This window comes from Lygodium microphyllum, chromosome 23 (assembly GCF_053477565.2).
Source record: "Lygodium microphyllum isolate KBCC chromosome 23, Lygodium_microphyllum_v1.1.10, whole genome shotgun sequence".
NCBI lineage: Eukaryota > Viridiplantae > Streptophyta > Polypodiopsida > Schizaeales > Lygodiaceae > Lygodium > Lygodium microphyllum.
Window position 1 is genome coordinate 85,069,012 of NC_141157.1, and position 26,492 is coordinate 85,095,503.

Here is a 26,492-nt window from a genome sequence, read left to right on the forward strand (position 1 = left end):
TGGTGTGAGGTCGTCACCCAAGAACACACTCGTGCCCTTCAATGTACAACGTTGAGCTAGGAAGTTCCTCCTAGCCTCCATGGTGGGGAAGCGGAGAATGAGTGCATGCTCTTTTGAGCTCTCCCCTTCTGTGCTTTTCTTGCCCACTCTCCAAGCAGAGACATGCATGTCTTTCTTAATATTCATTAACGTGTATAGCTCCTTGGTGTCTTGATCCACTTTTCCATGCATCTTCAGGCATGTCACCCGAATATGGAGTGCTCTCATGTTCCCTTTTGTTCCTCCTCCATGGTGTCATTTATTATGGTTATGGGCAAATGTGCTAGGTGTTTCCCCTTCTTTGCAACTTGAATCCATTGCTCCGCCTCCTCTACCTGCTGTTGGGTTTTCTTGAGCATCTCTGCCCAAGAAACAGTCGTCTCCTCCTTTTTTTGAAGCTGTTGTACTTCCTCTTTGATGCAGGTGGGCTCCTTAGTCATGCTGGGTTGAATTTCTCCTTCCTCTAGCTTGGGGTTGAGCTGAATTTCAGTCAGTTGCTGCCTAAGAGATTGAAAGTCCCCATCTTGGGCTTCTATCTTCAATTCCACCTTTTTAATCTTATCGTTCAACTACCTGTTCACTATGCTCAGTCTGTTGTCAGACTCCTTGACTTTGGTGATGGTATTGGTAATCATCTGCTCTATTTGGACCTTCTCCATTCTGGGGCCAAACTCGTCTTGTTCTATTGAGCCTATGGGGGAGCTCGATTCAGAGTTCAGAATAGAGGACAACCATTTCAGTGTATGTGAGGAACATCCATTTTCATTACAGGTCTACTATCTGTAATAACAGGAGGGACTGTGGAACTAGCATATGGCAGCAAGGAACTAGGGGCTACAAAGGTGGTAGGTGGGGAGCTGATGGATGGCAGGAGAGGCTGGCATTGCAGGCCAGGAGCTGGCACAGGTAAAGCAGGCTACAAGGGCCTGAGGTGGCACAGGTTACGAGGGGCTGCACGATGGTGAGGGAGCTGACAGGAGGAGGAGACGAAGAGCTAACAAGAGTCTGTTGTGACGAGGGACCAAGGTGGCACAAGTGACAAGGAGCAAATAGGATGACAAGGAGCTGACGAGAGAGAGAAAGAAAGAAAGATATATTAACGTCTACATAAGGCCAATGTGGCCTATGAGACAAAATCCAAAGTACATCCATGTCTAATGTCATCTCATCAGTAAGGTAAAGATAACATTACAAATAAGTGGGTGGCCTATGAAACAATACTGAAAATAACTATACGATGGGACTATACTAGGGTTGAACCATGTGTAGTGTTGTTCCATCGATAGAAAAGAAAAGGAAAGGAAAGGAGAACCAGATCTGATAGAGCCATGTACAAAAGTGTGGTGGAGACTATGGGTTGTAGCTAATCTCAAGATCTGCATATGATCTCAGCTATAATGTGGTCCCTAGCTGCTTTACTAGTATGCCTGGTGGTGAGTCTTCGGTGTCTCGTGATAATGGCTCTAATCCGACTATGGTGTGGCGTCCTCGGACGTCATCCTGGTAGACGGGGTCGCCGTGCTCGACGAAGGGAAATGGCTCTATCCAATGTGACTTCACGGCATGGCCTGTAAAGTGTCTGGCGGGGTGGCTCTATCTCTACTAGGCTGGTAGTGTCAGTAGGATCGGCTCTGTAGAAGAAGTCTAAAAGGCTAATGTGGCCTATGAGAGAGAGAAATGAAATGAAATGACATATTAACGTCTACAAAAGGCCAAAATGACCTATGAGACCATGAGGTTCAATCATGTGTATGATGGTACAACTGTCTGGGCAAAATATGTAGCACAAAGCAAAATAAGAAAGGAAACTAACTATGGCTATGTGTAAAACATAGAGCTCTATTTAGTAACAATGAGCTCCAAATGGTACAATCTCATGTGGGTATGGAGGGCCTAGCTCTAGCTCGAGCAATAATCCCCTATATCCGCCAATGAAGATGTCGTCAGTGTCTGTGTTGAGGCCTAGGACGTCTGGATCGGCTAAGCTAAACGACTCGATCAATCAGGACTCCTTGTTTGTGTGTGGACTGTGGCAGTGAGAAAGAAAGAAAGAAAGAAAGTTATATTAACGTCTACAACAGGCCAAGTTGGCCTATGAGACCAAAACGTTGCATACAAAATGTCTGGGAGATTTCAAAAGTCCCAGTGAAGCTAACGTTTATGCTATGTTGAACTAAATTGAGTGGGTACAAAATGATATCTAGACTGGATACACTCTAGAGGTACTCCCATTGCGGTGTGGAACTACTCCTGGAGTGTTCATCCTAGGATGTCCCGCATGGGTCGGTCTAACATGAAGAGACTAAAGCGGCGGGGCAGGGCCCTTCGGTGGCGGCGTAGTATCCCTTGTATCTTCGATATGTGTCTTCTGCAGGGACTGTGCCTGAGAGAGGCTCTCGTGTGGACTGTGCCTGTAACAGTATTGAAGTCTTCTGAGTCTCCTTTGCAAAGAAGTCTGTGAGCTGCCTCTATGGAGGGTCTCGGTGTCCTGGAGCATCTCTACTCCTTAGGCCCATGTCACGAAGTCGTCGTATCTCAAGGAGAAAGAGGCCAAGGCATCGCTGATCGGTAAAATCCATGATTCTGGATAGTAGTCCAAATCCATCTCTAAAAAGACAGTGGAAACAACCACAGACCTTATAATATGCTGGGCAGTGACAGATATAATGCTCCTCTGTCTCTGGCTCTAATTGGCATATCTCGCATATGCGCTCCTCTGATGGGATGGATCTATATCTGCCAATCTCAATCTCTAGCTGATGTGAGGAGGTGCACAACTGGCCAATAGTACATCTGATCCCATGGGAAAGGTGGGTGTCCATGTATCTCGGGCGAGCAATAAATCCATCATCTGTAGAATGAAGGAAATGCTCGCGGTAGAAAGCCACCTTTGTCCCTAGCTCCTGCCCTGGCATCAAACATGTCCGCCTGATATCCAACTGGGTAAGATCCATTCTGATGATCTTGCGAATCTCTAACCTGCTCAAATCAAGAGATGGTGCATCAAGGGAGTACTGGAAGGGGGGTAACTTGTCCATGCTAAAGCCATGCAGCTCAAACTAGGCCGACATCTGTGCATACCAACATGAAGTATCACCCTCTTTGGCAAGCTGCCTGGAGAACTCAAGGGCCAACCGTGCACACCTCTGTGTGGATAAGTCCCATAGGCTATGTATGTATGTGATTGATCGGGTGAGGGCCTCTACCACAATCGGTGTAGCTACTACCTCAGCTCTAATGATCTCGTGTGGCACTGAGGCCTTACATCTGATCATCCTGGATATCATTACTAGGGGTTTCTCCATCAACCTCCATCTGTCATAAGTGTGCCCTAATCTACTACGGTGGTCAAGACTGGGCCCCCATATTTGTACTCCATAAAGTAGTGTGGATGTGACCAGTGTATCGAAGAGCCATAGCTTGGTGCGGGGTCCTTGGAATTGCACGTGTGAGCACATCCTCTCCAAACCACCTAGTGTTGTGTATCCGCGAGTCAATCTAGTGTCTGCTGCCTCTCGCATAGAAAAGGTGGGCCCTGTGAATAAGACTCCCAGGTATGTATAAGAATCCACATACTCCAGCTCCTTAGATCCATATGTGAATTTAGATGCTGATCTCCTGACCTACTGTGGTGTAGTATTAAATACCATCACCTCGGTTGTACCAAGGTTCACTGAAAGCCCACTGTTCAAAGTATAGGAGTGTAATGCATCCAAGTGTCTATGTAGACCCTCTGGAGAGTCAGCTATCAATACAATACCATCTGCATACAATAGGAGAGGTATCCAAGTGCCAGCTAGTGGAGCTCCTCTATCTCCTTCATGTGAAATGTAATTAGCAATCCCATCAATGTACAGGCCAAATAATGTCGAAAAGAGGGGGCATCCCTGCTTCACCCCGATGGTGGAGTAAATAGGTGCCAAAAGGCCCTCAGGTGTCTGGACTCTGCCCACAACTCTCTCATACAATGCCAAAATACCCCAACTGAGCTCTTTCGGTACTCCCATGGCATGCAATCTATATATCACCCTGTCTCTCGGTACTGTGTCAAAGGCTTTGCAGAAGTCCACAATGCAGCAGTAGGTCCGTCAGCCATGGGCCCTTCCCTCCTCAATGATCGCTCCGAGTGTGAGGATGTGATCCAATGTGGAGAAGCCTCTCCTAAAGCCAACCTGTCCCTGTGCTCTAAGACCCCACCTCTCTGCCCACCTGCTTATTTCATGCTCAAGGATGGAAGCATATAACTTAGCCAATGTATGCCCAACCATCATAGTCCGATAGTTACTGGGTAGAGTAGGGTCCCCTGACTTGAGGATAGGCACAATAGTGTTCGTGCTTCAGCTTTCTTGTAGACCTTCAGACATGGCTCTGTTAAACATGTCAGCTAGGAATCCTGCCACCAAATCTCTAGCATGGATCAAGTGCTCAGCTATACTAGTCCATCATGATCTTGTGCCTTTCCTTTGCTAAGTCTGTCAATGACCTCTCGGACCCTACTTTCTGTAAAGAAAGTGGTGGTCTCTGGACAGGGCTCAAGTGGGTCAATAAGAGGTGGCTAACCCTCCACAATATAGAGACTAGCTATATACTCTTCCCATACAGCGGTGGACGTAATAGATGTGGTCAGGCAATGCTCTCTAAAAAGCCTCCCAACCTCTCTAGAGTCCTGGCTCAAGAATAACTGATATAGGTCTCGCTCCAGCTGGGCCAAGAATGTTCTCTTCTTCCACCGTGTGAGACATCTAAAGAGTATCTGTGTCTGTCTATGGGTAGTGGACCCCAGTGCTATCTCTCTCTGTAGTCATGCTCAGGTCTCAAAGCACTCATCATCATACCAGTTGTTCCGAGGTGTCCCCCCGGTGGAGGCTCTCTATGTGGGTCGTGAGTGTGGGAAGGCTACACCTACAGTGATGTATAGGGCCTCACTGAACTGCTGAGTCAGCTCCTGTAATGGAATGTCGAGGTCTGCATCATGTAACAATCTAAGGATCTCTGCCTCATAGGTATCCTTTATCTCTCTAGAAAAGAGGTATCTCGATTGTTGGTGAGCTGCATGATGGGTCTGCATGTCAGTGAATTGGAGATTGATGGTGAATGTAAGGTAGGCATGATCCACTACAACTCCGATAAGGCATGGAGATATTGAGAGGTCTTGGATGTGAGATATCAGCGTCGGTGGGGCAAGAACATAGTCTACTGTGCTTGCACCATGTCAATGAGGATAACATGTGAAGCCGCCAAATAGGGGGTATCTAGCCAGGACATTGAGAATGGCCAACCTGTGTGCTATGCCCATCTCCACAAGGTATCTCCCGTATTCGGTGACTTCCCCAATATCCTCAGATGTCCTCTCCAGCTGTAGCTCTGACACATCCTACTCTTGTAGCATCTCCTCAGATGCATCAAAGAAAGACACCTGATGGGAGGTTGTTCTGGCATTAAAGTCTCCTAGTAAGATAACCTCTCTCTCCTTCGAGAACTCCCAAATACCCTCATCTAAAGCCACATATGGTGATTGCCCCTTGGGTGCGGCATATAAGGATGTCATAGGGGGGAAATAGCATATGGCAACATACAAAGTGCGTTCCTCACCCCGCACTCTCACCCACATGTATCTGGCCTGCTCATCTCTGCAGACCACCTAGATCATTTGTTGTAGCTCCTCCCTAATTAACACTGCCACTCCTCCCAACCCGCGATTACTGTGGTCTGTGCGTGTCTCCTTCCTACAAGCTGACTTTCACCTATATCCTATCACCCGTGAAAGTGTAGTATGTGGCCCCTAATGTGTCTCTGAGTAGAACTCTAAATCTCTCCCTCTGAATGTCTCCTCAAAAGCTCCCACATCCAATCGAAGGGCTCCATTACAGTTCCAAACTGCCATTGAGGTCCAATGATGATGTACTCTTGTAGGCTGTGTGGCAATAATAGTGGTATGTGCAATACTCACTTGTGTAGCACTGAAAAAGCCAAAGACCGCTCTTTGTCTATGTGAATCAAACTGTGGGGGCCTCATGCTCCGTAGGATAGCTACTCTGCACCTTTGGAGCTCCAAGAGGAAAAAACCCAAGCATCTCTTATTCTCAAACTTCATGATTCATCTCAAGGGTCGAAAACCCTCTTGAAACACACGGTGGTATTTGCCTTGTATATCATAATATACTATACATCAACAAATGTAGTGTCCCTTTGTCTATGGCTTTCTGTCACATAGTGGGCATATCCATTCCTCTATCTATATGCCCTCCCATCTACCTATCTCCATCCTCAGGTGGTGGGATGAGGTGTGGATCTAACTAATAACTGTGTGCAATCCATGAGGCAGCTGTGTATCCATGTAGCTGGGCCGGGTGATGAAACCATCCTTACATATCTGAAGGAAGTGGGTTTGGTAGTGTGCCATCCTCATGACATGGGGGAGGGGAGTCAGATCCAACTTAAGTTTTCTGAAGGTTCGCCTTAAGGTCTCTATCTCTACAAAAAGCTTATTAATGCATCCAAGTGTGTATTTAGTCCCTCAAGTGAGTCAAATATAAGTACAATATCGTCTGTATAAAGCAGTAATGCTATAACACTCTAGCTAGACTGGCTCTGGCCCCACCACAGAGAAATGAAATGAAATGAAATGATATATTAATGTCTACAAAAGGCCAAAATTACCTATGAGACCATGAGTTACAATCATGTGTATGATGGTACAACTGTCTGGGTAAAAAATGTAGCACAAAGCAAAATAAGAAAGGAAACTAACTATGGCTATGTGTAAAACATAGAGCTCTATCTAGTAACAATGAGTTCCAAATGGTACAATCTCATGTGGGTATGGAGGGCCTAGCTCTAACCCAGCAATAATCCCCTATATCCGCCTATATTAGACAAAGGGAGAATGTGAGAGACACAATATGCTGACCTGATGGTCTGATGTAATAGAAAGTAAGAGATACAAAGCGAATGTTGACATGATGGTCTGATGTAAATATTTAGTACTTAATTCAATTATCTTCACAAAAAAGAGAGAGAGAGACTGGTCTTACCATATTCATCAATTGGAGCATCATAATCATAACTTGTTGTTACAAAAGGTCCTCCACTAGTGCGCCCAAAATTGGTTCCTCCATAATACTGTCAACAGTAAACTGCAATTTATTAATTTATGTCAAAAGGATATTTTTTATATAAGAGTCTAGCATGCTCATCCAGAATAAAAAGAAATACTTTATCTTGAGCATAAATTGAATCAGCTCTACCATATAATAGTTATGAAAGCTGCCTCCCCTTTGAAAGAAACGTGCAATAGCAAAAGCATTGTCCTCAACGGGCCTTTCAGGGATTGGGTCTCCCCAAGATGTGAACCTGCTAGTCAAAGAGCACATGATAAGCATTAAGATAATGGTGTTTAAAAACACACATTGTGCCCACCCAAAAAATAATTAACAAAAAACTAAAGATGAGCATTCCACCACTCAGTCCACCATCACCTTTGCTTTCAAAAATTTCTTGTGAATCACAAATTAGACATAGTATTTCAGGAAGTTGCTTAAGGTCATCTTATTTTATTTTCTAAGTCTTCCATCTACAAAATAAAAGCTTTAACAAGGATGGGCTGAATGGTGAGCAGCTTGTCTATTTATAGATGCAGAAGGATCCTCCCAAATTAGGGTTTTGCGGGACACAGAAACTCTCTGGGACCACACACCATCTAATTAAATTTTTGGTAATTTACATGTTTTGGGACTGTTTTAAAGAGCTAATGAGTTTGAAATGCATTTTTAGCTCAAGACCCCCTCTCAAGCCCAAAACTAGAACCAAGAAGGGACTGAAAGAAAAGCTCAAACCCATTTTCACCCCAAGGCATCCCACCCCAAAGCTACCAACACATCTGACAAGGGGTACACATCGGCTGTCCAATGGCCTACAAAGACTCGTCAGACCTCCTTCAGGGATGAGGGAGGTGGTAGACCTGAGATGCATAGGAGGAGTGATGCAGAGCGCTAGAGACTGCGCAAGGCTAGCCAAAGGAGGAGACAGCATCAGTGAAGAGAGAGCGCTGACAAGAGTTAGGGGCACATGAGCCTAGAGCAGAAGAGACAGACAGAGAAGCGCTGGAGAGTGATTAGGGACCTCAAGCTGTCAGCCCATGCAGAGCCACCACAGCTCCCCATTGCTCCCATAGACACTCCTCTAGATGCCCAAGAGCCAGAGGTCCTATAGCCACTAATAGTGGCAACACTACAGATTGATGTGATACAGCCCACGAAGGCAGTGACACCAATAGCTACAGCAAGCTACGAATACGCCACATTCCCCCAAACCATCACCTCATCAGGTTGAGCTTCCAGAGCTTTGCCCATCTCAGGTACTTGACATTCAGAAGGTACGGGAGGCCGTGATGGCCCAGGAGAGTAAGCAAGAGGTAGAGGACTCAAGTGCCTACTATGAGGACTTCCACCCATTACACCCCGTAGCAGAGATAGCGGAGAGGACACATCATGGAGTATATACTAGGAGGCAACAGAGGCAAGCATGGGCTGTAGAGCCACGCCGGTCTGAGAGGTTGAGACACTCCATGAGGATTCTCTCATGGAATGTACGAGGCTTTAGAGATCGTCACTTCAAGCAGGACCAGAGCCTCATGCGACAGGATTTGCACAAAGCTCTAGCAGGAGGATCGATTGATTTTATTATGTTACAAGAGCACCATCTCTTGGCAAACAAGATATCCTGATGTTGCGGGAAGCTATTGCCAGGTCACAATCACACTTACTCGGCAAAAGTTGTAGGTGCTACTGATATACAAGCTAGAGTATGCATATGTGTTGGGAAGCAGTGGACACAATCGCTTCAACGTTGGGGTATTCTAATTCCATGGAGAGCCATGTGGGTTTCAATGAGAGTGAAGGAGGTGCTCATTGGTTTGTTGGCCATTTACGCCCCGAATGGCCAATGAGACAAGAGACAGTTTTGGACTAGTCTCTACCACAAGTTGATCACTGGATGGTAGGGGTTGACTTTAACATGGTGGAGTCTCTTGAGGTCAAGAGAGGTAGATGCACAGAAATCATTAGGGGAGGAAAGCAGGGTACTTGTGAGGAGTTCTTATTCCATATTAGAGGCCATGGCCCGTGGTTTACAGCAAAGTTTGGCAGGACCACATGCTCACTTCAGTTCTTCAGGAGAGACAAGGCGACAGGATCCAGGAGTTTCTCTAGGATTGATCAATTTTATGTGGATGACCGGACCTACAACAAAGGAGGCCTTACAAGCATCATACCTAGCACGACCCTCTCAGACCACTCACTGATTCAAATACTTCTTTTTGAGAGAGTAGGGGGACCCCACTCTAGTGTCACGATTCCAGAGCACTTGTTATATGAGGATGATCTTAGAGAAACACTCACACAGACATGGAGATCTAGACCCTTCTCAACTGGACGAGCAGCTAGTGACTTGGATGAGAGCCTACAGGAGATTAGTTCGTTCTTCAGGGAGGAGGACACAAGGAGGAGACAAAGCCTTCTAGAGAAGGAAAGAGCTGCGAGGGCATCATTGGTTGCCTTACAGAGGGAGAAGGAGAGACACCCAAGATGCTTTGGATAGTGGAGAGAATGCATATTGCTAGGGTAGAGATTGACTCCATGAAGGACGCTAGATTGCAATACATATTTCACACGAGAGACTCTTTTTGGACTCGGTCTGGAGACAAGGTTAATAGGGAGTTTTTCTGCACCACAGGGCCTAAACACTCTAGACCAGGTGTTCGAAGACTCAAGAGAGCTGATGGATCCATTGCACAGGGCCCTCTAAAGGCGAGACAAGTGGCCACACAATACTTCACATCCCTACTAGGATCCACTACTAGACCCCCTAGATATGAGAGAGAGAGAAAGAGAGAGAAACACTATGGTATAGCACGCATAGGGTAGACAAGATGAGAAGACAACTGATGGCCCATTTTACAGAGGAGTTGGAGGAGGCACTTCGGGCACTACCCTCGAGCAAATGTCTAGGGAAAGACAAACTACATAAGTCCTTTGTGAGCTACTGGGATCTTATCGGATTAGGCCTTCACTCAACCTTTCAAAAGATTATGGTATCAGGGACTATGCCAGAGAGACTTTCTGAGGGGATGATTTATCTTATCTCCATAGGAAGTGGAGATAGATTGGAGATCACACAGTGGACACCGATCACCTTGCTTGGAACTACCTATAAGATCCTTGCAAAGGCAATTAATCTCAAGCTAGCACCATTCATGTCAGATATTATACACCCCACTCATATAGGGGTCCGAGAGCACAGCATCTTGGACAACATTTTCACCTTCTAGGAGACCATAGCTTTGGCCGGATCCAAGAGGCAAGACCTTATTGTGCTCCTTCTCAACTTTGAGAAGGCATATGATCGCGTGGATTGGGTGCTCTTGGAGGACACAATGCTAAGGATGGGCTTTCCAGAGCAGTGGGTCAAGGGTGTAGCGGCTCTCTATTCTTTAGCACATAGCCAGGTCATGACTGGAGGGGCAAGAGAAGATAGATTCAGCATTCATAGATCAGTCACACAAGGATGTCCACTAGTTCCTTTCTTGTTTTTATTTATAGCAGAGGCTACGAGTTCCTTCTTGAGAGACAGATCTACAGGTATCAAAGGCATCAGGCTACCCATCCTCAAATTTGAGGAGCTTCTTGATGTGGAGTTTCCTGATGATACAGCAGTTTAATTGGATGGGAATGAGGGCAACTTTAGAGCCTTTGTAACAGCCATGGAGACATTTTGCATAGCATTAGGAGCACTAATTAATTGACACAAATCCTATGGATTTTGGGCATGTGACACTAGACAGCCAGAGTGGCAACCACATAAGGATTTCACATGGGTTCCCCAAGGGACCACTGTGAGATATCTCAGATGCCATATGGGGATTGACACTACCTCAAAGCAGCAGCTAGCACCCCTCCTTGTGAGCATGAGACAGAAGCTTTTATATTGGAGCTCGGTGAGACTCTCATTGGCAAGAAGAGAAGTGGTTTTTAGCGACCATGTGGTACATCGCTTCTTGTTGGGCATTCTCTACATCGTGCGTCAGCCATGTGAATGCCTCATTAGCAACTTCATTTGGTCAAGAAGAGATGGGAGTCCAACCAGAGCAAAGGTGGCTTGGGATGTCATCATACAACCTAGATCCAGAAGAGGATTGGGGATCATAGACCCAGATAGCTAGAGCAAAGCCTTATTGGTCAATCTCATTGTTAGGGGTTTGCTTCCAGGCGAGGAGCCCTAGAAGAAACTTCTGATGGGGAGGCTAGAGGACTTGACACCTGCACATGGAGGACCATGGCAGCCCAGCATTCACTGGATATTTCACGGGATTAGCACCAAAGATTTAGGGAGGAGCTTCAAGGTCAAATTTGCAACTGCCATTATTAGAGCACGGAGATCTATCTCTCCAGGGCTCCACCATCTCCCCCTGACTACTATTGAGGAGAAGAGGAGACAGACTCTTCTCTTTAATCATTATTTGAGATCAGAGTTAGGACACACCATTGGGCAGCAGACACACTTATCATGGGGGAGATTCTCTTTACAAGTCGCTACATCAGTAAGGGAGTGGTTTACATTTCAATTCAGGAGATTAGCACCAAAGATTTAGGGAGGAGCTTCAAGGCCAGATTTGCAACTGCCATTATTAGAGCATGGAGATCTGTATCTCCAAGGCTTCATCAACTCCCCCCGACTACAATTGAGGAGAAGAGGAGACAAAATCTTCTCTTTAATCATTATTTGAGATCAGAGTTAGGACACACCATTGGGCAGCGGACACACTTATCATGGGGGAGATTCTCTTTACAGGTCGCTACATCAGTAAGGGAGTGGTTTACATTTACAAGAGATACCACACGAGACTCAAAGGCAGAGTCTACATGGCCTTAGGGGAGCCAAGGCTATGATTGAGGCCGTGATGGAGGGGGTTCCACCAGATTGGCAAACTGACACAACTTCCTCTCAAACCTGGATTGGTCTCTTCTCTAGAGGAGATATCCTTCCAACAGACATTACATCTAGCAGGGATAGGACATTCACTTTCACAGTTGGGGAGGATGGCCATCTCCAATGAGAGGATCTTGGCCTTACAGCCCTTAGTGGCTGCTCCAAGCAGAGAGTGAGAGTAGTGGCGGACTTTAAAAAGAAATGGCACATAGACCCAGACCCAACCACTTGTCTTATAGATGGATGGAGATATTGGGCATACCAAAGGAGGCCTCTAGAGAGACTTCAATGGGATCTGGGAAATTGGGTGTGGAGGGATCCCTTCCTTGATAGGCCATGCAACATCCCCTTTTTGGGCTACACCACTAGATTGGGACGGAGGATACAGATGAGCAAGATTAGAGCACAGCCTCCAGCCACCCCTCATTGGCATAGAGAGGGAATCTCAGATGATTTTTTATATGACTTTTGGAGGCAGCTACATGGCAGCTTCCGGCCCAAGAAGATATCTCTCTTTCTATGGCTTCTAGCCCATAGGAGTTTAGCAGTTGGCACATGGCTTGGATATGGCTGCGACCCAATGGCATGTGTGCGATGTGGTGAGCCAGAGGAGACACGGAGACATTGCCTATGGGACTATCCCAGAGCCTAGAAGATTTGGAGGAGAGCTCTTAGGATAGTATTCCATGGTACAGCAGAGTCCATGGTAGCGACATGGGGGGCTAAAGCTTTGGTCACAGACAGAGGTCTGGCATGCAGCTATGAGGACACTCAGGGGAGCATTTATTTTCTCATCATTGGACAGCATTTGAGCAGGATCCCTAACCCAGACTACTCACAGACACAGTGGACTCAAGGACATTGTCACAAATGGGAGCTGATTTCCAGCATTATAGCTTGGTACATATGGACTGCGAGATGTAGCCAGGTCATTGATCTTCACGATACACCCACAAGGGAGTCTTTATCAAGGATTTGGAGACAGAGATAGTCCACACTCTCCATGGGAGATGGGAGAGGTTGCAGGGCAGCTTTGAGAGGATGAGAAAGAAAAGAGAGACTTTCGTGGGGATTTGGGATTCAGACGTCTTTCATACTACCCCTCAGATGGACTGGCACTTTAGCCCACCAGATTGGTTGTTCACACAACCATTGTATCTTTGATATACTTAGTTACTCTTCACAGAGTTCCTTGTATGTTGTATTACCTCAGGGGGGTTTTCCTCCGAGGTGTTATTAATAGACTTCTCTTTTCCTTTAAAAAAAAGATATGATTTGCAGCCTCTCAAGTAACTCTACCCCATGGGGAGAGTGAAAAGGGATGGTTAGATCCAACACATTGCAAAACAAACAAACTATTCCAACCATTCAAGGGTGTTGATGATAAGAGAAAAGTTGAAGTGTAGAAGCTAAGGTGATAAGGTGGTAAGGTGGTAGAAGAACTGCCAATGGAAACACCTTGGGATTTGCTCAGGGGTGCTCTCTACAATGAGATGCACAGAGTAATGCTACATGATGAGAATGTGCATGCAACAAGTGCCACTTGGATAGTGTCCCTCATGGGGAAATTGTTCACTTTCCCAAGCGCCCTTTTACAAAGATGACCATGATCATGCAATGCAAAGGGGAGGTACAACATGGAAGGGAGAGTGATGTCAAGGACAAATGCCAAAACTTATAGAATACCATGAAAGGGTAGGAACCCCCTCTCAACCATGGATGTTGATGCTGAAGGAGGAAGGGGAACCTAATGTCGATCTTTGTGCAGTGCCAAGAAACATGAAGAACATAATGATAAAGGTAGACTTGACACCACTTAAGCTGAAATGGCCAGAGTAGAACCAACCTTTTGGGTACGTGGAATATGCCTACACTAATCAATCTCAGGAGAGGGCTCCAATTGTGAGAGGCTAAGAGGATCGAAGCTCAACTAACACTTAAATCTTAGGGTTGTAAGGGTGTTCACACCCGAACATGATAAGTGCCCGTAAGTGTGTAACATAGACACATACGAAAGAAGAGAATAAGTCTGGGGAAAAAACCTCTCGTACCGAGACTAAAAAGTGCCCCAGTGTCCTACTGATCACCGACACTCCTCTATGAGTGTAGGCGTGAGTGAAACCTAACAAACCCCCTTGGAGTGAAGAGTGATCAAAAGTACAAGGATCATCCGCCACCAAAGGAGATCAAATTTAAAGCATTGCAAAATGCTTTAAATCTGTCACGAGAAAGAGCTTTGGTGAAGATGTCTGCCACATTACTGGTGGTAGGACAATAGACCAAGCTTATCACCTACATGTAGCCTCTCTTGGACAAAGTGATAATGTATCTCAATATGTTTCATGCGTGCATGAAATATTGGGTTCCATTGTCATGTCGCTACACGAACACAATGTGAAAAACTCTAGAGTGCATCATCATTCGGCTTTCTTCTTGATCTAGAGAGTCAATGCTGCAAGTCTCGGATCTGATCTTGCATCTCTTGAAGCATAAAGCCTAGATGCATAGAGTGTTCTATTTGAAGTTGCACTTGTTGTTCATTCAAGTCTTGAATTTGTTGTTGGAGGTTTTGAAGGGAGGCCACAATTCTTTCAAGGATCCCCTCCATGGTGCTCAATAGGGCTAGAAAGTCTTGCCAAACTGTTACTTAAGCACTAGACTGTGCTCGAGAGACTAGACTAGATGCAAGATTTGTCACAAGAATTCTGATTATAAAAAAATCCCACATAGAGGCTTAAGGTACAATGATAACTTAACAAGATACAGAAAATCCCACAACCCGGGACCATAGGTATAGACAACAGGATTTGATAGGATATGAAGGGTTCCACAACAACCTAGGACCGTAGGTATGGATACAAGATATCAGAATTACAAGATCTCCCTCCATAGGGATGAACAAGATACAAGACAATACTAGACAAGATCTTGTACTATGAGATTAGAAGGTGACAAGACAACAGGAGTATAATGGAAGACAGGACAAGACTAGATACCATGACTAGACAAAAACTAGAACTGGAACTCGAAGTTACTTGGAGGTCTGGACTCCTTGAGCTCCCGAAACTGGCATTGGCAGGTCTAAGGAGCTCCATGGTGAGCCCCTCCTTTTATAGGTGTTAGAGGGCGTTTAAAGATCTTCTAGAATGCTCCATGATGACATCATCAATGACATAAGCAATGACATGGCATATCTTTTAGAAGGTTCTATGATGACATGGCAAGGGTGGGTTTGCATGGTTGGCTCGAGGATGTCCTATTAAGGGTGTGTTCGCATAGGGTGTGGCTTCATATGGCATGAGTAAGAATTAATCTGTACACTTGATCATGGCATGTCTGTGACAGACATGGGCCACTCCCCATGGTCCAACAATAGTCTCTAAAGTGTCGTCCTTCTATATCCCCAATGTCTCCAATCATCTATCATACAAATTTGAGTCTAGGTTTAAGTACCAAGTCCTATCATAGTGAGCCACAACCCTAATCCTCCATCATGAGCATCTTGTGAGCTCCTTGACTAGTCTAGATCCTCTCACTAACCATTCATTTATGTTAAGAAAGTAAACACACTCACCTACGTCAACCATTCACCTTTGCTAAGAAAGTAGCCATTCACCTCTGCTGAGAAAGTAAACACACTCACCTACGTCAACCATTCACCTTGGCTAAGAAAGTAAACGCACTCTCTTCAGTAGTTGCACAAAAGTAAAGAGCAACAGGCTACTCAAATGCAAGGATTCAAAGAACAAGATGATTACGAGAGAATCATTAGATTATCCTTTGAAGAACAAATGAGAATGAGAAAAGAGAGAGCATCCGTGCAATAGGATTATTTTTTTTCCCAAAGAAAATGTGGCTGATTATATTACTCAAAAAAACTGATTACAACAGAGTGCTCAAGCTCAACAGAATAAATTGGAGCTGATGCAAAGTCACCACTACATCATGTATACAAGCCTCTCAAGGCGGTCTAGGGGGAATGGGGGCAAGGAGCCATGGGGGAGGGGTATATCGCCAAATGGGACTGCTTGCCTGCAACACAAAGAATAGGCCCTGGCCGCTCCAGGTACGCATGAAGTGACCACGGAGCTCCTGACGAGCCTTGGACTCACCCTGCACCTGCTTCCATCGGCCGCGGAAAGAGTGAATAATGGAGGTCCATAGCTCTGCCAAGGTCGCAAGTGCTGAAAGTCTCTCTCCGCCGAAAGCCACCTGGCATCGCGCCTTCCAAATATGCCATCCAGTAAGACTCCCTATGATCTCCCATATCTCTGAGCGGTCTGCTGTGGGCTCTAGTACCTGGCGGATGGCTAAAGCCTCCAGACCAACCACTGCACATGACCCTGCCTCGATCATGAAAATCATGTCCTGCATCCCGGCCTCATACAAAAGGTGACGGCCCTGGCTAACTGCCTGCCAATAGAAAGCTCCCCATGAAATACACCCAAGGTTGGGGGCTATACGTCGAAGGATACGGCATGCTCCTCTCCATACAAGCTGCGCCTCCTCACAAGACCAAAGGCAGTGCTTTGGGGTTTCTAGAGGCTGCTATGTGCAGCGCTTACAATCTCCCTCCTGCATCTGGGCAAGCCAGCTTCCCACCGCCAAACCTCCATGTGCCACCAGCCATAAAAAATATGACACCCTTCTCGGCCTCTAGCTATCCCATAGGCGGCGCCAGAAGGTCCGTCGGAAGGGCTCCGTGATGCTGTGCTCCGCCCAGTGCCTACTGCGTGAAGGCGCCCAATCCATATCCTCTTGCATCAGTACATGTCTGCCAATCCTGGCAGTGTATGCTAGGAGCCTGGGTGGCTTTTTTGCAACCGCAGAGGCCGGCCATAGCCACTCTCCTGGGTCCCACTCTAGCTCATCAAGTGGTCTACCCTCCCAGATCCAAAGGCGCCGCTCCTTGAGCTCCATCCAGAAGACATAGGGGTCCAGTCGCCAAGTCTTCCCCTAAAGACCCACCACAAAAATCCTCCTCCATGAAAGGGTAGCAATCCCCTCATCCTGTTGCCCTCTGTCAAGGGCTAGACGTCCCCCCTCCTGAACGGTAAAGAAGGTCCCCTGGGGGGCGCCGCCCACTCTACCTGCCACCTGAAGAGGGATGCCTGCTAGAGAAAACCTGGCTGCCCATACCTCCCCGCCCTCTATTGGTTCTCGTATCGGGGGGCAAGCCACTCCGAAGGTATTGTCGCGTCTATCTCTCTTCTCCTCAACTCCACTCCTCTCAAGCACCCTGATACTCGCTGTAGCACCTCCTTGTCTGCCATCCTGTACACCTCCCGGCATGTCCTAATGGAGAGAGCCGGGCCGGCCTCCCACCCGGCCCACTGGATGTGGGGGCCCCTTCCCTATCTTTGACCTGGAGGTTCCAGATCACCGGCTGACGGTCTATTTCCTCCTGGCAGCCCGGGGCGCTCTGGATTAGGGCCTTATGGAGGCCCTGCCATACGGGGAGTAGGCTCCGCAAGAAAGCTGATCTGGGCGGGGTAATATGGGCTGAAGTGAAGATCCATCTCAGGGACGGCCTCCATTCCCCGCCAAGCCTCGGTTTACAATCCTGAAGGCCCTCCTGCAGTAAGACCTTCCAAGTTTGCCCACCTGGTGTGAGACCGCGGACAACTAACTTGCCCAAGAGGGCCCTACTCTGATATTCTGGGTCTATGATCCCAAGCCCTCCCTCTAATCAATGTCGTATGATGGTCGCCCACGCCACCTTGGCCTTGGAGTCTCTAGAGCCATCAGACCCTGCGAATCCAAGTGTGGGGAAATCCTAACTTCACCATGGTACCCTCTAGGAAATCCCAGTCCACCCTGTCGTAGGCTTTCTCGAGGTCCAATAGTAGTACTGCCAGTCTTTGCCCACTGTGCTGAGCCCACTCTGTCGCCTCAAAGAATGTTAATACATTGTCTAGGATGCTCCTAACCTAGACAAAGCCTGTCTGTGTGTCATGAATGATGTCTGGAAGCACATGGTGTAATCGTCTACCAATCATCTTTGCCAGAGCCTTATAGGCCACTGACAATAAGGTGATCGCTCTCCACTGGGATAGCTCCAACCGGTCTCCCCCTTTGGGGAGGAGACTGAAAAGGCCTCCCGATAGCCTCCCTAGCATCTATCCTGAGGTGAATATCTCCTGGAAAGTCCTCAGTAGGAGATCCTTCACCACCTCCCAGTATGCAGTGAAGAAGGCCTTAGAGAGGCCATCCTCCCCCGAGCATTTTTGCCCATTCTGTGTATGGAAAGCCTCCTCTAGTTCCTTCTCTATGAAGGGGACTAGGAGGGCGTGTCCTATCTCCTCTGTGACGAGGGACGGGATGTGATCCCATACCTGTTGTCTGCATCTCTTTCCTCTAATTGAAGCTGTCTCCTACTGGAAGAGGTGTGTGTAATAGTCGGTGGCAATCTCCATCACCTCATCAGGGCTAGAACGGGTCCTCCCATACTGATCCCTAAGGCTGCGTATCTGCTCTCCCACGGTGCGGGGCTGGTGCACTTGGAAGAACTCCTTGCACATCGTGTCTCCCTTCCTCGCCCAAAAGGCTGCTAAATTGCGGAAAGAGAACTCCAAGCGCCTGTCCTCTAGGCCAGCAATGGCTACACGCACGCACATCTCCTGTGCGTGGAGGATGGGGTCCCCTAGTGCCTCCTGCAACAATCTTTGCGTAGCTGCCAGGTCCCACCGGAGTGCTTTCTCCTCCTCCGAGCACTGTTGCCTGGCCTGTAGGGCTGCCTCTTGGCAAATTCTGCTTGACTCAGCTAGGACCTCTGCAACCTCCTCTGCTATCCTGTCCCTCCTCACCCACTCTCTGGTCCAGATCTGCTCTATCTGTCTCCACACCTCCTCCCTCCTATAGATCGAGTTAGGGATCCGACAAGATCGTGTATCTAGGGCGGATGCTGGGGGATCAAGTGCCAGGAGAACCGGGCAATGATCGGATAGCGTGGTGCCTGCCAACTGCTCAATCTGGCCTCTGCGAGAACCTCCCCACTCTCCCACATAAAACCTGTCCAACCGCTCCAGCAAGGCTCTGCCTAGTCGCCTATATCCCCAAGAAAAGTCCAACGACCTCTCCCTCCTGTGGAAGGCAGGTTCTTTCCAGGCATCCCGTGCTCCGACTACAAGCAAAAAGACCTCCCATTCCTCCTACTCCTCCCCAACCATGCCCTGGTAGTTTCTTCCCCTACCCTGCTGGTCCTCCAAAGTCTCCAGATTGTTGAAATCTCCTCCAACAATCCAGGAGTCCACCTCAGGGAGTCCATTTACAATTTCCCCCCAAAACCTGCTACATGCCCTAACCTCCGTAGGGGCATAGACATTGAGGACTCCAACACAGGAGTCCCCGATATCCAGTCCGATCCATAGAGCCCTTCCTGCCACTATCGTCCCGTGGTCTCGTACACAAGTGGTGAGACTCGGACCAATAGATGTGCATACGCCTCAGCTCCTGCCGTGGGCACCTATGGCTTGCTCCCAATAAATATGCGAGCTGCCTGGCAGTACCTTCCCAACCCGCTGAGCCTGGGCGAGGGTGAGCTTGTGCTCCTGTAGTAGCAAGATGTCTATCCGTCCGGCGAGGGCAGGCTGCAGCTCTTGTTGGACAATCAACTTCCTCAAGCCACACGCCCCACTGTAGTGGAGACTGTTCACATTCTAGGATGCAAGGTGTAGGCTCATGGGGAAACTTGTGACTGCTGACCGAACAGGCATCTATTCAACGTGGAGGCTGCAGATAAGGAAGAGAGACTGCAAAGCGTACAGGTACATTTTGCCGCTGGTCTGGATGGTGAGCTCCAGTCCCCCATGGTGGCCCTCGGCCGGGGTGATAGATGCTCCAGGTGGTACTATCGATGCATCTATTAGCCATGCTGAAAACCGCAACTCTATACACTGGTAGAAGCGGGCTGCCTGTGCCGAGGGCCACGCAATCACATCCCTCAACGCTCCCCGCTGTGGGGGGGCTCGAAAGATAATGCTCAAATGCGGGACGTCGGTGCCAGCCCACGAGTTAATGTCCATCATGCAGCCTGGCCACTGTTGTGCGAACAATGCTAGTCCTTCATCTCCCATCCACTGGGAGATGTGATCTGCCACCTGACTCTTCAATTCCTCCTCAATCTGTGTAGTCGTCCACTCCTCTGAGAAGAATGACTGGAAAAAGAAAGCGTAGTTTGGTCCATCCAGTGGTGCTAGTAGGTGGACCTTGCCTCTCCTTGACTTACGAACCACAAAGATCCCCACCTCTAGAGGTAGTGGAAACACTCCGCCCTCCGCAACTCGCAGGTAAGACCATGGGCCACTGCAAAAAAACTCGTGGCAGCAGCTGTGCCTGTCTCAGGAAAGTAAGGTGGGTGACAGGGGGCAGATGAGCTGGTGGCTGTGTGGACAGGGGGGACTGCTGGTGGGCAGAGGAGGTAGGTGTGTGTGGCTCATCACCTCCTGTGGGAGGAGGGAGAGTGGATCTGGGGGGGCTCACCTAACCTAGGTGCGGATCAAGGGGAGTGCTCGGTTGGGGGGGGGGGGGGGGATGGGGGGGGATTGGATCGTGCTATGGTGGAATGGCTAGAGATGCATGGTGGGTGTGGGGGAGGGGTGGTAGCCATGGCAAGGGGGGGCTGTGGGCCATGGTCAGTGGGGGGGGGGGGGGGAGGGGGGGGTTTGGTGTGGTGTGGGTGAGGGGCCTGTGGGGGCTCCGGTGAGGCAGTCTGTGGCTCATGTGGATAAAATGGGGAGGATCGGTCCTGCCAAGTGGGGCGGGCAGGGGGGCTGTGGAGTGCTCTGCCGAGAGGGGGGCGCTCGTCCGACATCACCCTGCTGACGAGGCTGGGCTTGAGGGGCTGGTTGTGCCCCCCCTTGCCGTCTCCCTCTTTGTCGCCTCTGGACCCTTGTGAAACCGTCAGCGTCCACCTGCGGACCTGTAGGCAGAGCCGCCTTGGCTCCAAACCGTGTGCAAACTGCTACATGATGCCCAAAGTCGTAGCAGTGCAAGCACTGCCCTGGTTGCCCAATCACAATGACCTACTGCCTAAAGGAATGCCTGCCTGCCTCAATCTCTAGGAACTGTGGGATATTCTTGACCTCCTTCACTGCCACCCGTACCTTTGGGACCCCTTCCGCTGTCACTACATCCGCGAAGGACGCGGGAAGGACAGTGCCGAAGAGCCTCCCGAAGTCTTCCACTAACTGGCAGTACTCAATCGCCAGGCCAAGGAAGAGGAGGGTGACCGAGTACCGAAGAAACCTGTTGTGGAGTGCAAACGCCTCCACCGTGAAGCCACTGTACCAAGGGACCATGTATATGACCCCCTTCGTGGATGCATAAGGTGAACTGGCGAGTAGCTCGCGAGCTGCATCTGCCGAACTGAGGTGGACCATGAAGATCCCTTGGCCCAACATGACCGCCTCCATGATCTGCGCCGAGCCGATGCTCAACGTGGAGTGAAGCCAGTCCCGAAGCTGAGCCATAGCTGGGGAATGTCCTACTACTTGACCATAGATTGTTGTTTCCATTAGTTCCAGCTCCTTAGCTCGGACGGCTAAGAGCTGCTCCTCAGAGAGAACTACACGCAAGGTGTTCGACTGGGGGGCACTCGGTGAGTACGCCGGCGTCTGACCAAAGGTTTCCATTGCCCGTCCCTACTAGGAGAACCTACCTATCGCGCTGCTGTGCCGCTGAATGGGGAGTTGCTACAAGGGGAGGGAGCAACTGGAGGGGAAGGGAAGAAGGGGGGGGGGGGGGGGGGGGGGGGGGGGGGGCGCGGCGGAAACAGTCAACCCGGGTGACAGTCAGGCAAGAGGGGGAACATGCGGCCGTTACACACCTTGGGGGCGAGGGCGCATGAGCCGAACAGAGAGGCGCAAGCAGCGCTAAGACGGCCACAATCAGTCGGGCAGCGTGCAGGACAGTCAGACAGCAACCACGACCAGTCGGATGGCGCGACCGTCGGACAGTGGGCGAGACGAAACGGAAGGCGCATATCAGGCGGGGGGACAGCAGCGCGACATGTAGGCGGAACTTTTACTCTCAACTCTTGTGGGAGATACCTATTATTGCAATAGGAATATGAGAAAAGGGTGCTTAAAATCTCTAATATAAGTAGCTAGTTTGGAAAGAAGATAAAAGGGAAAGGTTCCTAGGTAAGGAGAAAACACTATTCCAAGACAAGGTGAGAAGAAAACACTATTTCAAGACAACCCAAAAAAAAAAACAATCAAAGAGATCTTTGAGGCCACTCCGGTGATTCAAGAGATTGAAAGAAACCCTGGAGAAGTAGAATGCCATGATCAAGAGTCAATACAAGAGATTGAAAGAAACCTTGGAGAAGTAGAATACCATGATCAAGAGTCAATACAAGAGACCTTGGAGATTGAAAGAAACCTTGGAGAAGTAGAATGCCATGATCAAGAGTTAATACAAAGAGACACAATGCTTAAAAGGAAAATTAGAAACCCAACAAGTATTGCACCGATAGGCCACTAACTTACAAGTACAACTAGCTCAAGAACAAGTGAAGACTACAATGCTCACCACTAAAGTCCAAACAACTAAGTAGTCTTGTAAGCAACTAGAAAGGGCCTTAAAGGGACTTCAAGAAACATTAGAGCCTCATTGCTCCATAGTACAAGACCCTAGTGGAAGAGAAAAAGCAAGTACAAGAAAAGAGGAGGGCAATTATTCAAAAGGTTGTCTACGATCTCACGCCGCAGATTACACTAGAAAGAGACTTGTTGAAGGAACAAGAGGTGGTCTACATTTATGAGATAATGAGCTGTGGTTTCCAAAAAGAAAAAGTATGTGGGTTTAGATGTTGAAACATGTTCCACCAATTACAAATGTAGCTAAGTCTCCTGCATTAGAAGAGCCCTCTACCATGACTAGATTGAATAATGTTCTCCACTTTCTAGGTGAATGTAAGTCTCCTGGATTTCACGGCCTTACTATCGAGTTCTTTCATGCTTCTTGGGATCTTTTAAATAAGGATGCTTTTTTCATAATAAACAAATCTTAGAACACAAGGGTAATGTCTACCTCTGAGAAGGAAGGTCTAGTTTAGCTCTTCTCCAAAAAAAAGGATACCTAAAAGCTTGGTTGACTAGAGACCTATAATGTTGATGCCTATCATATTACAACTTGATGACTAAAATGTTCCCCTCCCAAAAAAGAAAGAGAATTCTGTTAATAGCACCTTAGAGAACAACTTAAGCCAAACTAAAAAGTACAGAAAAACTCTGTAAAGTGTAACTAAGTACATCACAAATATAGTGGCTATGTGAACAACCAATCAAGTGGGCTAAAATATCAACCATCTCAAGGAGTGTGGAAGAAAGTGCCTAAGTCCTATGACCACAAGAAGGCCTCTCTTTTCTTTCTCATCCTCTCTGAGCTGCCCTACATCCTTTCCCATCTCCCTCAAAGTGTGTGGATGATCTCTATCCAAATCTTCACTAGAGTCTCTACAGTGGATACATCCTAAAGGTCAATAAAATGGCTGCACCTCGCCGTCCAAATTTACCAAGCTATAATACTGCCAACCAGCTCCCATATCTGACAATGTCCCTAGGCACACAGGTATTGTGGAGTTGGGATCCTGCTCAAATGTTGTCCAATGATAAGAAAAGAGAAGCTCTCTTGAACATCCTCTAGCCACATGATGGGCCTCTAAGATGTTAACCACTAGAATTGAAAAGTTTGTTCACGATAGCTTGCATTCAGCTCAATACAATTTTGTGCCGAGAAGATAGATCATTCATAACATTGCTAATGCATATATTAGCATCAAATATCCCAAGCATACCAATTAGGATGTGTTGATTATGCAGGTACACATTGAGAAAACTTTTGATTCTGCTTGTTAGGATTACATCACATTGATTGTCGTTAAATTGGGTTTTCATTTTAAATTGCAATATGCTATGTTTTGGTTCTATACCGACAACAAAGCCTTTGCTATGCTAGAGCAAGATTGATTGGAATCATGGCATTTGGGAAGTTTGGTGTGGCAAGGATGCCCTTTGTGAGCTTTATTGTGTGCAATAGCTATATATTCATGTTTCAAATATCTAGATCATTAACAACTAGCAACCATTTTGATGGATTGATTTTGTTGATGGTTCACACTTTTTGGCTTAAACACACATTGAAAATATATTTTTCATGCCCAATACTGATGAATAAGATGTTAGGAACTTGATAAAAGCATTCAAAACTTTTGAACTTGCCATTGGTCTAAAAATCTATTTGCATAAATCCAGGCTGCTTACAATGTTTGAACAGGGATGGTGTCGTTTGCTTTGCCTAGTTAAATTCCTCACACTGACCATATTATTGTTGGTCATTTGCATTATCCTTTGTCTTGAAACATATCTCTAAACCACATGATTTAATAAGCTATTCGGAAATTGCGCATTAAATTGACCACTAGAAACTGTGAACATGGCCTTTACATGTTCATCTTCAATAAGTCCACTCTATCATTGTGGATTATATTCATGTCTTCTTGCCACTTACTGTTTTCGAGAAAAGTGGATATTAATGCCTCGGGCTTAATAATTTGCATGCTCGTTATAATATGTTGGTGAGCTCCATTGTTGGTTGAATTTGTCCAATAAAGGCAAACTTGGTCTGTATTTTTAGCTGCAATTTGTACTTTTATGTCCACATCTGCTTTTGGAAATTGAACAGGTCTCATTAAGAGATCGCTTCTTGACATTTGATGGAAGAATTGTTGCTGTCTTTTTCCAAACAAATTATTATGATTTGGAAAAATATTGTGGTAGATCTAAAATGGACAAACAGACCATAGGCAAATTCTGTGCATTTTGAAAGCATCCATCAATTGATAGACACCCCTGTGACTTTTCAAGAGCCACAACGGGCTTACTTTACTACCACAAAAGGAATTTTTTGTATCAAAGTCATGATAGATGATGACGAATATGTGATTTCCTTTGCTGTTATGTTTGCTCATTATGGCTTTGGTATGCATTATAGACTAGTTTGGAGGAAAACTCAAAGTCATGATAGATGATGATGGATATGTGATTTCCTTCACTGTTATGTTTGCTCATTATGACTTTGGTATGCATTATCGACTAGTTTGGAGGAAAACTCAAGACCTTATAAGACTTCTTGAAACAGTTCCTCCTCTGGATTCAGATTTTTAGACTAGCTAATTGGAGACTGCAACATACTTCACCAGTTGGCAGGCCTTTGTGAGAATGTTGCTTATTAGTCTTCCTATCGGTATCTTATTGCTTCATTTTGAATAAAGGATCATGCAAATGCACTATGGCATTTGGGCAAGCTCTAAGGTGGTGGAGAAAGCGTTAAAGCATTGGGAGATATTAGCTCCTCTTTACATCATATCTATTTTAATCAAGATGTGCTGGGGTTATTGCCATCTGGTATTTCCTTATCCCCCCCCTCCTTTTGAGGACATGATGGGCCTCCCTAATGTTCCATCTCTCAGCAAGGATTGTTGGGGGCCTGCCTGGCCTTCACCACAGTGGTGACACCAAGCACTAGTGAATCCGTCATCATCCACTAGTATAGGGTCAGACTAGAGTGGGACTCTGTCCAGCAATTGATCTCCTAGGCTTCCCTATAACGATGATCTGCTGACTAATCAAGGAATTACTGACCAGTCGACTCCTCTACCAGCTTGGCAATACTTAATTAAAAGACCTGCAAATAGGAGAGTCAGGTTACCAAGAGAAGTTGTGATAGAGCCCAAAACCATGGACTATAAAGCCGCTATACCAAGGAACCATGTAAGTGACTCCTCACCTCCTCTACCAGCTTGGCAATACTCAAACAAACGACCTGGAAACAAGAGATTCAGGGTACCAAAGAAACCTGTGATAGAACCTGAAACTATGGACAGTAAAGCCACTATACGAAGGAACCATGTAAATGGCTACTCCTACAGACACCACAGGTGAGCTATCCAGTAGCTCTTGGGCTGCATCTGCAGAGGTAAGACAAACTGTGAAGAAAACCTGCCCCATCAGCACAGCCTCAGCTATGCGTGATATGTACCACTGCAAAGGGTAGAGTGGAGTAAGTCATGGAGCTGTGACTAGAAAGGTGAGTGACCAACCAGTCCAAAGATGGCCAATCTCCTGCAAAAACCTTCTCCGTGGCCCAAATCCTTCAAAGTTTCTTATTGAGGGTAACCGCCTGCAAGAACTTTGACTGCGGTGCAACTTCAGGTCGCACCAGCTTCAGATCAGAGGTTTACATCCCATGCACTTCTATGAGCTCCCAAGTGAGCTGCTGAACACCTGAAACATGGGCGGGGGCTGCTACAAAGAGAGAAAGCAGCACAAGCACAGCTGGGAAGATGGTGTCAAGGCAGGAAGAGAGGAGAAGCTGTAACCACAGGTGCTGCTAGGGCAGCAGACAGGCAGGCAAGGGCTGAGTGGGGAGACAGGAAAGGTAAGCACAGCAGCAGGCAGCCGGTG

At 47.2% G+C, this 26,492-nt stretch overlaps 1 protein-coding gene and 1 pseudogene across 5 annotated transcripts in view; both read right to left on the minus strand.

Moving 5' to 3' along the window:
* The window catches only part of LOC148016413 (beta-galactosidase 9-like), a 214,661-nt gene that overhangs the window by 146,028 nt on the left and 42,141 nt on the right, over window positions 1-26,492 (minus strand). For 4 of the 5 annotated variants that reach the window (XR_015688038.1, XM_087663741.1, XM_087663739.1 and 1 more), the window contains exons 8-9: window positions 7,287-7,395; window positions 7,074-7,161 (exon numbers count right to left, since the gene is read on the minus strand). Coding sequence is in view for 4 of the 5 variants with exons in the window: in XM_087663741.1 (XP_087519867.1) it covers window positions 7,074-7,161; window positions 7,287-7,395 (197 nt within the window). In the remaining variant the exon portion in view is untranslated. The remainder of the gene's footprint in view (window positions 1-7,073; window positions 7,162-7,286; window positions 7,396-26,492) is intronic. The other variant, XM_087663740.1, reaches the window with a different exon arrangement.
* Window positions 2,328-5,830, minus strand: LOC148016414 (uncharacterized; annotated as a pseudogene).